Source organism: Peromyscus leucopus, chromosome 9, assembly GCF_004664715.2.
Source record: "Peromyscus leucopus breed LL Stock chromosome 9, UCI_PerLeu_2.1, whole genome shotgun sequence".
In the NCBI taxonomy this organism is placed as follows: Eukaryota; Metazoa; Chordata; class Mammalia; order Rodentia; family Cricetidae; genus Peromyscus; species Peromyscus leucopus.
Window position 1 is genome coordinate 71,381,593 of NC_051070.1, and position 12,728 is coordinate 71,394,320.

General features: G+C 39.7%; 2 gene segments (V, D, J or C); both read right to left on the bottom strand.

The window, feature by feature from the left end:
- Positions 1-4,425: 4,425 nt before the first annotated feature.
- Positions 4,426-4,944, bottom strand: LOC114688318. The segment is given in 2 exon segments: positions 4,426-4,742; positions 4,855-4,944. Coding segments are annotated over 2 exon segments (378 nt in total).
- A 2,045-nt stretch (positions 4,945-6,989) lies between these two features.
- LOC114688317 lies at positions 6,990-7,476 on the bottom strand. The segment is given in 2 exon segments: positions 6,990-7,264; positions 7,425-7,476. Coding segments are annotated over 2 exon segments (327 nt in total).
- Positions 7,477-12,728: the final 5,252 nt, after the last annotated feature.

Here is a 12,728-nt window from a genome sequence, read left to right on the forward strand (position 1 = left end):
CGCCTGGTACTGTTGTTAGTCTATGGTTCTTGTGGAGAGCATTTTCAACCCAAATGCCTTAACTTCCTTTAAGATATAGATATATTTATATATAAAGAAACATATAACTTATTCTTTCATTAAGACTTATATATTATCATATTAAGGTAGATATTATCTTACTACTATATATCTTAAAATAGTATGTATTCCTTTAAGATGTATGTATCTTAAAATATATGTATATATCATAAATATATAACACATGTACAATATAAAAAGTATAAAATATCTGCATATATAATTTTAGGTTATATTTATAAAATATAGCTACTTGAGCCATTATCAAACAACCCTGGTGTTCAGCATTTCTAGTTCTTTATTGAATTAAGTTTTCATGTCCTGAATAATCCCATTATTTCGTTAAGTCATTTATTTGTGTTTTCTTGGATCAATCAGAATTTCATTTCTGCCCACTACTTGTGTTTTAGGGAGGTTTTTTTTTTTGGTAATTCACAAATTCTTTTACCATCTTCATAGTTATTTGTGATTCATGTTCTCCAGTTTCTTCTAACTCATTCTCATTGGGAACCACTAGATCATGTTAGGTTTTTGGAGAAGGGACATATTGTTTTGGATTTTCTTATTATTCTCTTTTTCCTATGAGACATTCCATCTAGAGTTAAGCTGTTGGTTGTGTCTTTGATATGAGATTTTAGCCCACTGATCCTGAATCTTGAGCTGAAGCTGCAAGGTGATGGATTGGAGGGGTTGAGAAGGGGCAGAGCCACACTGGAGCTGGGTCAGTCTTGCTGAGTGAGACCATGAGGACTGAGACCTTCCAGACATGCTTCCTGGGGGAAGATAATAGACTTATGTGGGGTCTGGGTCTCTTATAGTGAGTCCAACCCAATGTGCTGGGGCCCTGATGAAAAAGGTCCTGTGGTATGAGCAGAAAGACACACCAGGAACTTTGAATTACAATTGAAAGAGTTAGTATTCCCAAAAGTGCTTGACCTCTTTATGAAGGTTAGAAATATATTCATTTATGGTCATTAATTACTCTTTCTGTTGACACACATAAACAAGTCTGGATGTACTTCAGTAGTAGGAACTCCTGTGAAATTAGTGCTGCACACCCAGATGACTAGTAAGTGTGGGAAGAACATTACAGTCACAGCAGAGACAATGAAGGGAAGACAGTTTTTACCAGTTCATTGGCCACTACAGTAACCTCAACCATATGTTTTTAAAATAAAATCTCTTGAGTGAGGTTTCCTGTCATTTAAAGAGACACAATTCCCTGGCAACTTTCCTGGTCCTCTAGCTCCTTCAATCTTTCCACTCTCTCTTCTTGCTGCTCCCTGAGCCTTCAGTGAAGGAATTATGCTGTAAATGTATCAATGGAAGCTGGGCACCTCTCTTGTTCTCTGTATCTAAACAAGACCTGAAGAAGTAGAGCACCAATAGACTTGCTTACATGGAAATGGGAAATCTCATGAGACCCTACCCACTGAGAAGCAACTACAGGCAACTAAGAAGTGCGGGGAATGGGAAATAGTCCTCCACAGGAATGAACCCCTTAATTCGTTACCAAGGCCAAATGACCAGCCCTGAAATTATATACCTATATGTAACACTAAAAAGATTGATGAGATTGTATTAATATATTTAGGCAGGTGTGTGCCTGTGGCATGCACATGTGTACGAGTGCATGTGTGTATACATGTATTCACATGTGTATCTAGCACGAATCTTAAAGGTCTTATTAGTAAAAACAAAACTGGAGCCAGGTATTGGGCTGAAAGATCAGAGAAACTGAACCAGCCACAACTAACCTCACCTTGCCAATTCCTCAGCTGATCCTGCTTCCTCAGACTGGAAGCCTCTGAGTCCTCATCTGAATGGATCTCAGCTGACCTGCTACTAAAAGTCTAAAAGCTTAACTAACTCTAGTTCCTGGTTTTCATGCCTTATATACCTTTCTGCTTTCTGTCATCACTTCCTGAGATTAAAGGCGTGAGTCACCATACCTGGCTGTTTCCAGTGTGTCTTTGAATTCACAGAGATCCAAATGGATCTCTGCCTCCCAAGTGATAAAATGAAAGGCATGTGTGCCATCATTTTCTGGCCTCTATGTCTGTCTAGTGGGTGTTCTGTCCTCTGACCCCAGATAAGTTAATTCGAATGCATAATATATTGGGGGACACAATATATCACCGTGTGTGTGTATGTGTGTGTGTGTGTCTGTCTGTCTGTCTGTCTGTCTGTGTGTGTGTGTTTCAGTGTGTCTGTGTTTGTCTATTTGTGTAATAATGACAGGTAAAAGAAGACCATGATTTTAAGGGAGTGACGGGACATCCATACAGGGGTTTGAGGAAGGAAACGGAAGGGGAAAGTAATGTGATTATATTTAGTTTTTAAAAGAAAATAAATACAATATAAAAAATCAAATATCCTATAAAATGTCTCCCAAGGTCTTATTTTAATTCCCTAGGACCTTTATAGCTTGCTTTGTTTTGAAGTAAAATTTAAAATGTGTTCATAATCTCCTGACTTTCGAGCTATTTTATGTTTGCACCTCTTTTAATTTTACCTGCTTTTACTTTTTGAGGTTTCTCCATTGATATACTTGCATTAGGGCTTGACTAAGCCCTTCTGTTTACAGCTAAGGAGAGGTTAGTTATGTGAGGTAAGTCCAGGACTCTGAATAGATGTAATTATTAGACAGATGTCCATGAGCCCAGGATAGCTAAATTTAAGTGTGTATGGAAAGTTCCTAGAGCATTGTAGTATACCATGGAACCAAAGAGAGAGCACACAGTAGGTCAGGGAGGAATAAGGAGAAGAGGAAAAGGACAAAGAGTCAAGTGACATTTGCTTGTTTACCTCCTGACTCATGTAATCAGTAGATAATTCTGAACTGATTACAGTGGACTATTCACAAGTCTCTATGCTAAGAATAAAGCTGCTACAAATGGAAGACCTTGACATCTTAGAATTTTTATTCTAATTGGTGAAATTGACAGTCAACACATGGACACACAAATGAACTGCATAGTTCAATTTTATGAGTCTCCACATCAGAGAGATGAACAGAGTGCTATAATAGAGTAGGTAGAATAAGGGAGAGCGATGATGGAGCAAGGGGGTATGATAGATTAAGTGGGAGCTATGGCAGTAGGGGAAGGACTGTGGTAGAGATGGAGGAAGGCTGTGTTAACGGAACAAGAGTTATGATATTTTAAAATAAGGGTTATAATGCAGATGGAAGTGGGATATGATGGAGTATGTGGTGAGCTATGACAGAGTAGGAAGGGCTGTGATAGAGTAACAGGAGGACTGTGGTGGAGTAACAGGAGGTCTATGATAGAGTAACAGGAGGACTATGACAGAGTAAGGGGCATGTAACTTTGCATGGGAAGACCAGTAGAATCTGTGGGTATCCTCACTGAAGTGACACCTGAGCTGAGAGTTGAAGATGGTCAAGAGTCTGGTATACCAAGTTTTGGACAGAGAGTGTTTCCTATTCAGAAAGACCTAGGACCACAACTGGGAAGTTCAGCAAATCAAAAGAGACCAGCATTGCTGCTGCAGAGAATTGGGATCTTTCCCCACAAAAAGCTGATGTTGACAGTTCAGGCCTGTACAAATCCTGTGCAACATTGTGTATCATAGCATCTAGAATACAACTTTGTGTTGTATTCTAGAAAAAACATAAAGCCATTTAAACACTTTGGGAGAGTGTAGACGGCTAGTTTATGGTGTGTGTATTTTATGTGATAGGATATTAAGTTGTATGCTTGCCCTCCCCCAAGCACTGAAACTACTTCTGAGGCTCTTTAGAGAGCCAGCTGCCCTGTAACTGCTCAGAGTTCACAAAAGATCCACTGGTGATTCTCAAACTCTTGTGTTTGGGCATCAGCCTGATCTTATTAACAGAAAGGGGAACTTTCTCTGTGCAGTGAAAGTCCCCTTCCTCTCTGCGCTTCTGCCCCTTCCTTCTCTACAGGAATCCTAGGACTGGGGACACTGGGCTCTCCTGTCATCCTTCCCACCTTACTTTCAGAAAATATTATGCAGAAGCCTCCTTTCCCAGCAGGCCCTCTCCCCTGCAAATATAAAATATAGTGAGCTCTTCCAGAGAGCTGTGGAAGAAAATGTGGAGGACAGACTTCATCTCCTACAACAAGCAGACATCTCCCTTAGTCACAGGCTTTACTGGGGAAATCTCATGCTCTGATAAGATTTTCTTGTATCAAATTTTGCTTTGGTCCCAATCAAGAGATGAGTGCAGAAGACTCTACTTCTTGTTCTTCTGCTGTGGCTATTCCTATGGTTTTTGTGCCAACTAAAGAAATGGAGAGCCACACAGCACAGAGAAACAAGAGATCCCAGAGGCAGGTGCTCAGCATCAGGCCCCTGTGCTGAGTTTATGCTCAGCTCTCACAGTGGTTTCTGCCACTGTGTGTCACTCAGAGCACAATAGTAAACAGCTGAGTCAGACTCTTTGACCTTGGCTTTCTGCAAGTGGAACGAGGTGGATCCTTTATCATATGTAGCTTCAAAACCTTGGCTGCTTCCCTTGTTGTTGGCTGTTGTGACTTTCAAAAGCAGCTCTGGACCTTCTCCAGGGTACTGGACATACCAGAAAAGAGTTGGGTACCCTGTGGCTGAATAAGTGCAGTTTATAAATAGGACATCGTCTTCTGAGAGAGTCACTTGATCTTGTTTCTGAGTCACTGAGTCTTCTTGGGTTCTCTCTGGTGGAAGAAGAGGATAATTGTCTCACATTAAGGACAAAGCTCTTAGATGGTTTAACATTTTTCTGACATCATAAGAGAAAGAGTGCAAACTTTAAGTCACTTCACTTACCAAGCATGAACAGCAGCATCACAGTCACTAAAGCTGGAGACGTGTTCATCTTTAGTGTCATCAAGTAATGTTCTTGACTCTTCACATGAAGAAATGATGAAATGACATCAAATGATGAACCTAGGAAGCTTATAATTCACAAAGATAATGGTCTTGTGTCAAGAAACTCCTCCCCCTGGTGGACAGAGACTAAACTAGGGTCTCTTGTGTACCTCCCAGAAGTCAGAAATGTGCTCTCATTTTGAAATCATTCATAAGGCACATGTCAAATTTTAAGTGCCCCTTATAAATTATATAAGCAATGGTCATTAATATATTCAATGTTGGTATTCTTAGGATTCAACCTGACTTGAAAATTTTATAATAGAGCAACTGATGAGTTCTCTGTTTTGCTTTTTACCATAGGATAAATTAAAGGCAACAAGTCAATTTCACCAGTTTCTATTCACTGATTTGAATTTGTTTCAAGATACTATGTGAGCCCAAAGTGATGGCTAAGCACTTGGAAGCACTTGTTGCTCTTGCAGAAGCCTCGGGTTTGGTTCTCACAACATACATAGTGGTTCTCAACTATCTGTAACTCCAGTTTCAGGGAAACCAGGCACACATATGGTACCTAAATACAAAAGCAGGCAAAACATCCATAAGCATAAAATAAAATAAATCTTTAAATTTTCTTACAGTTATAATAAAATGGAGTAATTACAAACTGGCCCAGGGAATGTGTAATCATTAAAATCTGTGCTTTTTACCTTCTAGAAATTTGAAATAATGGGTTTATGTTGCGCATTTACTTAGAAGGTCATTGGTGTCTTGAAAGAAGATTTGAAGATTAACATACTGGACAACCACAACAAAGGAAGCAGTTGTGACTGGCATGCAGGACTCACATGCTGTGCCATGTTCTATATCATATGTAGGCTATGACCATTTTCTTAACTCTTCAGTAGATGTCATTGTGACCAGTGGTGCATGTTTTCAGGAATCACAAAGCTGACCATCATTTGGAATTGGGGTGACATTTGTGACCCTTCCCTGTGGACCTGACAAGGGCATTGCAAGCAGGCAGCTCATGTAAGTATCTTCAGAAAAGCTCCTTCTTTCAACTGTTAAAACTTCTACTCATGAGTATGGCTTTCATGGCAGCCATGTTTCTGTGGGAGCTCCTTTTATCCTTTATTTTGGTCTTAGTAATATTTTACCATTGACAAAATTTGTCATTTCACAAATCTTTTTTCTCACTTTTGTCCACATCACTGTGGACAATTCTTGTTGTTTTTAACCTATAAGTGTACTGTAAATACCAGCCTTTGGCTCAGAACCTTTGTCTCCTACTGTTCAAGGTAAAGAGTGTTGATCCCATCTGAATTATCCTCACAATTTCTGAAGTTGCTTCAGAATTTGTTGTTCATACGATTTCCCCATATAAGATATAGAATCATTTCTCAAAGCAATATTTTCTTTCTTCTTTCTTTTTTTTATTTTTACAATTTCACAGCCTTAGACTTTTGCACAGACTGACACACTGCATATGTACCTCTTCCTACAAAGCAGGCCTCAATCCCAGGAGAAAGTAGTTGGTCACCCCTACAAATTGTCAGGTCACCACTGTACCAGTGGGCATGCCTTGCTTGTCAGGTTTGTCATTTAGAACATTGGGGCCACAGCACACAGCATAGGTTTGAAACAGAGTATCACGAACTCCTGTAAGAATCCGTTATACAGAGCTTTTGGATTGCCATACACATGGACATGCTAGAATCAGCTCACACAGAAAGGAGATGAAAGCTTATCCTTTACTTCCGATGTTCCTATCTGAACCTACTCCTCAAACTGTTCATTTTCCACTGTTTATTTAAACCAAGATATTACAGTACAAAATACATGCTTAATATACACAATAAATGTGAATTGAAAAAAAGCATCAATCAACAATATAATCTAAACCTCCTTGGTCATTTTGACCTTATCATATGTATTTTTAATATCTATATGTTGATTTCTACTCTCAAACAATGTTACAAATGTTGTCCTAGAATGTCTGACATAGCAAAAAGGTGCCACTCCAGCCCTGGTGTCAGGTTTGAAGACAGGCTGCAGGTGTCTGGGGAGCAGTGTCTATCTGCTGCATAGAACTAGATGGCTGAATCTGCAGGCTGAGTGGCTGTGATGTGCAGAGAAAGGTGTTTGGCTTTCTTATCCAACAGAAGGGTGAGTCTTTGCTCCTGCTTTCTTTCTGAATTTGACCGGATGTCAATGATGAACTGAGGATGCTTCCCAGGCTCTTGCTTATACCAAGGGAAGCAGGCTGAGGCACTGCCTGTGTAAGTGCAGTTGATGACAGCGCTGGATCCCTCCTGGACACTCAGGGTGGAAGGATGCTGTTCCACCTGCTCACCTAGGCTCTCCCCTGTGTAGAAAGATGGAGAAAAAGGAGAAAGGTTGTCAAGTCATTTTTCTTCCTTATCTTTTTCCTGTAGTAAATAGAGAAAACCCAAATGAAGCCATTCTCATGGACATCTAAGGACCTCCCACTAACATACCCAGTCATCTTACACTCCTCAACTCACAGTTCATCTGCAGCCAGAAGAAAATGAATAAAGTATGAACAGTTCTCTTCATTGTGCTTCCTATGAGATCAGTTGTTGGTGCTTGGTCATTACCCAGCAGAGCCCTTTGCTGTTGTAACAATCATACATGCTGAGTTATTTGCCCAGCCAATAAGAAAAAGCCTGTTCATTTATAATTCACTAAAATGGCCTGTGATTCAGCTGATGTGCACTGCCACCTTGTGGTCAGATTTCTCACTGCAGAAATCTAGTTCCATTTTATCTTACTCTAGGAAAGATTCTGAACTCAGCCCACCTATGCCATCCTTACTCTTCCAATCTAGCTGTGCTCACACAGACTGTGCATCTGCTCACCCAGGTGAGAGCACAAACTCCCTGTTCACCCATGTGAGTACCACATTGTCAGACCTACCTGTATTACACAGCCTGTGGACCAGTCTAACTAGGTGAGTGCTCCAGATCCCCAATATGCCACTCAATCTTCACACTCCCAGGCCTAGCTATGGTTACACCATCTGTGCACCAGCCCAGTCAGTTGAATGTCTCAGATCTCCATCCACATTCTCAGAAAGCCTGCTTTGGGTCCTGCAGCCTTCATACCAACCTAGAGTGCTAAGTAGCCAAATAAATAAATAAATAAATAAATAAATAAATAAATAAATAAATAAAATAAACATTTGCATGTCATCCCAACATTCCTAGGCAAAGCTGGACTTGAACAGCTTTTTTTACCAGCACACAGACATAGAACTGAGGTGTATTCACATACTTTCTTAATAACCACTGAATTAGAATCACTCTCATTCCCGCCATCAATAATGGGTATCTCTATTTGAAGGACTGACCTACCAACTCTTCAAACCTGATCTGAAACCAACCTGATCTGAGCAACAGCAAAAACAGAAACCAAATTCTACTCAGCAGAGGCAGGCTACAATATCAGACACAGTGAAAGAAGTCTACATGATGATTACACCATATCACAAACACACAAGCATTATGAAAGGCAAGACAACCCCAGTTCTATAAAAATGTTCTGCAATGGGGATTACCTGGGATGAACCCCAGGACAGCAAACAAGGACTAAGAGGGTATGGGAAAAAGAAAAAGCAATAGCAGGCCACATCTTCTATGATGTGGGAAATGGAAACACTGAAGGGGCCTTTAAATAGGGAGTGAGAACAGAGATCAGTGTAGGGAGAGAGGGAGAGAGGAGGAATAAATAACATTAAAAGTGTTTTAAAAAGTCATAGGCAATCATATTATTTTCTATTTACCCCAAATTACATTATGTGTGTGTATGTGTGTGCAATGTTATATAAATAAATAATCAAAATGATGTTATTCCACTTCAGGTGATAATGTTCCCCTAGAGCCATAGACTGTTTAGCATAGCACCTGTCAAGAGAAACCTCATTTTAAGTTTCAGTCAGGACAGCCCAAGGCAGGACTCCCAAAACAACATAAACTATTGCTATTGTCTTTAGTTGACTCATAGATTTGAAACTAAGTCCCTATTCCCAAAACATATACTTTGTACACAGCATTTGGAAGAATAGGCTACAACTGACCTAGCAGTCTATTCCTGAGGACTCTCATAGTATCCAGAGATAGTCTGAAAACTGCCAAGGGAAAAAGGCAGTCAATAGTCCTATCCAGCTGTAATACCTAAGAGCCACAACAATGACCAGCATCCAAATCTTCAATAGTGCCACTTCTGTCTTGGAGATAACTAACAACCATTGAACTGGACTTACAGCTAATTCAATGGGAGGGAATTCATACCTGGTACTGTCAACTTCACCAACCATACATGACTGGAGAGGTCAGGAACTCTAAAAGACAACTTCCCACTGCCATTTTCCTAAACCAGTGTAATCCCTAACAGCATTATAAATACTTTTTCTTATGCCCACAGATGTTGTGGAATATCATTTTAATATGTAAAGATGTGTTACATTTGTTTATGCTGCAGAGTATAACTTTAACTATGTGAAAGTGTGTTACATTTGTTTCTGCTGTCTTTATAAACAATGTAAAATGTGTTACATTTGTTTGCACTGCATTTGTTTAATTATGTAAAGATGTTTTGCTCTTTCACCTTGCATGCCTAAGATACTTGATTGGTCTAAAAAAAAGCCTGAATGGCCAATAGCTAAGCAGGAGAGAGATAAGCAGGGCTGGCAGACAGAGAGAAAAAGTACGAGGAGAAATCTAGGTTGTGAGAAAGAAAAGAATGAAGAGAAAGAGGAAGAAAGAGAGGGACTTGTCCAGGACCAGAAGCCAGGCTGCTGCCAGCCATGGAGACAACAGGAAAGTAAGATATACAGAAGGAAGGGGGGAGTAAAAACCCCTGAGACAAAATGTAGATAAAGAGAAACAGGTTAAGTTATAAAACCTAGCAAGAAACAAGTCTAATCTAAGGCTGAGCCTTCATAATTAATCAAATCTCCCTGTCATGATTTCGGAGCTGGCTGGTGGCCTAAAAGAAAAATCTGCTATACACAAATAAGTGTACCTCGTCAAAGTAGGTTCTTTTTGCAGCAGTAGGAAACCAGAAAAGAAAACACAAGTCAAAATGCAGAGAACAACTGACCAAGGGGTGTTGTGGAATAGAATATATGTTTAACTTTGTAATGATGTGTTGCATTTGTTTGTATTGCAGAATATGTAAGGATGTGTTACATTTGTTTATGCTGCATTTGTTTAACTAGATAAAGATGTGTTACTTTTGCTTTACCTTTCCTGCCTGGGGCACCTGATTGGTCTAATAAAAAGCTGAACAGCCAATAGCTAGGGAGTAGAATGATAGGCAGGGCTAGCAGGCAGAGAGAATAAGTAGGAGGAGGAATCTCAGCTCTGGGGAGAGAGGAGAGAGTAAAAGAGGGAGAGCCAGCCAGGAACAGACAGACAGACACAGAGGAAGCAGGAAAGGAGGATGAACAGTACATAGATGAGGTAAACAAGCCTCAGGACAGCACTTACATTAATAGAAATGGGTTAATTTAAGTTTTTTAAAAGAGCTAGCCAGAAACAAGCCTAAGTTAAGGCCAAGCATTCATAATTAATAATAAGTCTCCTTATCATGATTTGGGGGCTAGAGGTCCAAGAAAGCCTGCTATAGTTGGGCGCCTAGTCACAACTGATACATACACAGCACAAGCCATACACAATGCATTGCAGAAAGGCTGGTCCAAGGTTAGAATACATTGAGATAGCATCAAGTGTGAGTGCAGCACAACCACTTCTGCATCACCTCTGGGCTTTAACATACTTTTGGAGGAGCTGACACACCCCATCTCACTGAATGAAGATAAATCTTGCTATGAAATCTAGGCTGGCCTCTAACTTATGATTCTCCTGCTTCAACGTCCAACAGAAATATTTTATGTGTATGCTTTTGTTGTTGTTATGCTTTAGTGGGTTTTGTCTTTGGAGGAAGGTTGTTTTTTCTTGATGTTTTAGTTTTTGTGAATTAATTTGAGAGAACATTGAGTTGGGAAGTAGGGAGATGGGAAGTATCTGGGAGGACTTAAGGGATGAAAAGAGTATAATCAAAACATACTGTGTAATAAGTTCAAAAACTGATTTAAAAATTGTAATAAAAAATACTGACATTGCTCTGTTAGTGTATCTTGGGTTTCGGTGCAATTGCAATGATGTATGATATCCTGTGACGTTTCTGGAATCACCCTTGAGTTTCACTCACTAGTGTTTACAGTGTTATTCTTTTAGCAACTTCCTTTTCAAGTTATATAATTGGATGATGTCAGGTGCTCCTCAGAAATGTAAAACTCCAAATGAACATTTGGCAGTTTCTGAATTTGGAAATGACAAAGCTGACACTTGAGCTCTTGTGGCAATAGCAGCAGACACGTCTAATGAACAGTTGAAGACACAGGCTTTATTAAATCTAGGTTTGATGATTGTAGTGGAGAAATGTTTCTGAAATGATTTAACTCCTAATACAAATGAGTTTTGTGTAAGTCTTCTTTTATTATAAACATAAACTTATATATTAATGATTTAATACTTTCTCAGACATTTTTGTAAGTTGAGGAGGTGAAAATGACTTCATTATTTGTGTCCTAGTTACTGTTTATTGGTATAAAGAGAAAACATGTCCAAGGCAACTTATAAAAGAAATTTAATTTGGGGCTTGCTTAATGTTTCAGAGGGTAAGTCCATTTTCATCATGGCTGGGAGCATGGCAGCAGGCTGGCATGGTCCTGAAGATGTAGCTGAGACCTTTTCCATCCTGATCAGTAGGCCACAGGCAGAAAAAGAGACACAGGGCCTGGTGTGGGCATTTTAATCTCAAAGCCTACTTCCAGGGACACATCTCCTCCAACACTTCCTCCAACAAGACCACACCTCCTAATCCTTTCAAAACAGCTCATCAACTGAGAACAATGCACGCAAATATATGAGCCTATGAGGCAATTTTCATTCAAACCAATATAATTTGATGTAATGGAGAATCTTTATTGATGCATTTTATTATTGAATCTTCAATTATAAGAAAAATTAATTTATATGAACTCAAAGCAGTTGGAATAACATGCAAAAACCTACACAAGATCAAGCTACACAAAATTCCAGCATGGGGTATGAGTACAAATTCTCATCCCTAACTAAGGAGATATTGGCATTTGATAGCTACTAGGAAAGTACGAATCTTTTTTCTTTAAGGGTATGGCCCCAGTAGGTCAACCACACTCCAAGAAGGCCACACACCCAGGAGTTATGGACAGAACAAACTGTACTTGAAAGTTTTGTTTTTTCCAGAAACAAAGAAAGAAAAGCTGGAGTAGGACTGGTAGGAATTGGTGGAGAATTGAATATGATCAAAGTGCATTGTATGAAATTCTCAAAAAAAAAAACAAATGAAAGACCCATTCTTCTGATAATTGAAAGATATGCAATTGACTGAAATACTGATTAATCTCTTTTCTGTTTGCTGAACAGCACATCTGTTTGATGCATTTGTAGAGCAATAATTGAAGAGCAGTGAACACTGTGCAGTGGGTCTACCTGACAGCACTGTGAACCTTGTCATCTTTGTCAGTTGTCCCAGTACTCTCCATGAGAACTTCTTCCTGAAAAGGGGAATCTGTAATGAAAGGGTGCACTGATGGGAGACAGCAATCCTGAACTGTCTATGTTAGTGGAGATGACAGAGATGCAGCATAAATTGGAAACCCCACAGCTGTGCAAAACCTCCTGCAGAATCTCCCTGTGATAGGGCTGTAGCTGCACACACAGCTGCAGTTTGGGGCCAGGCTGCAGGCTTGCTGGGAGCAC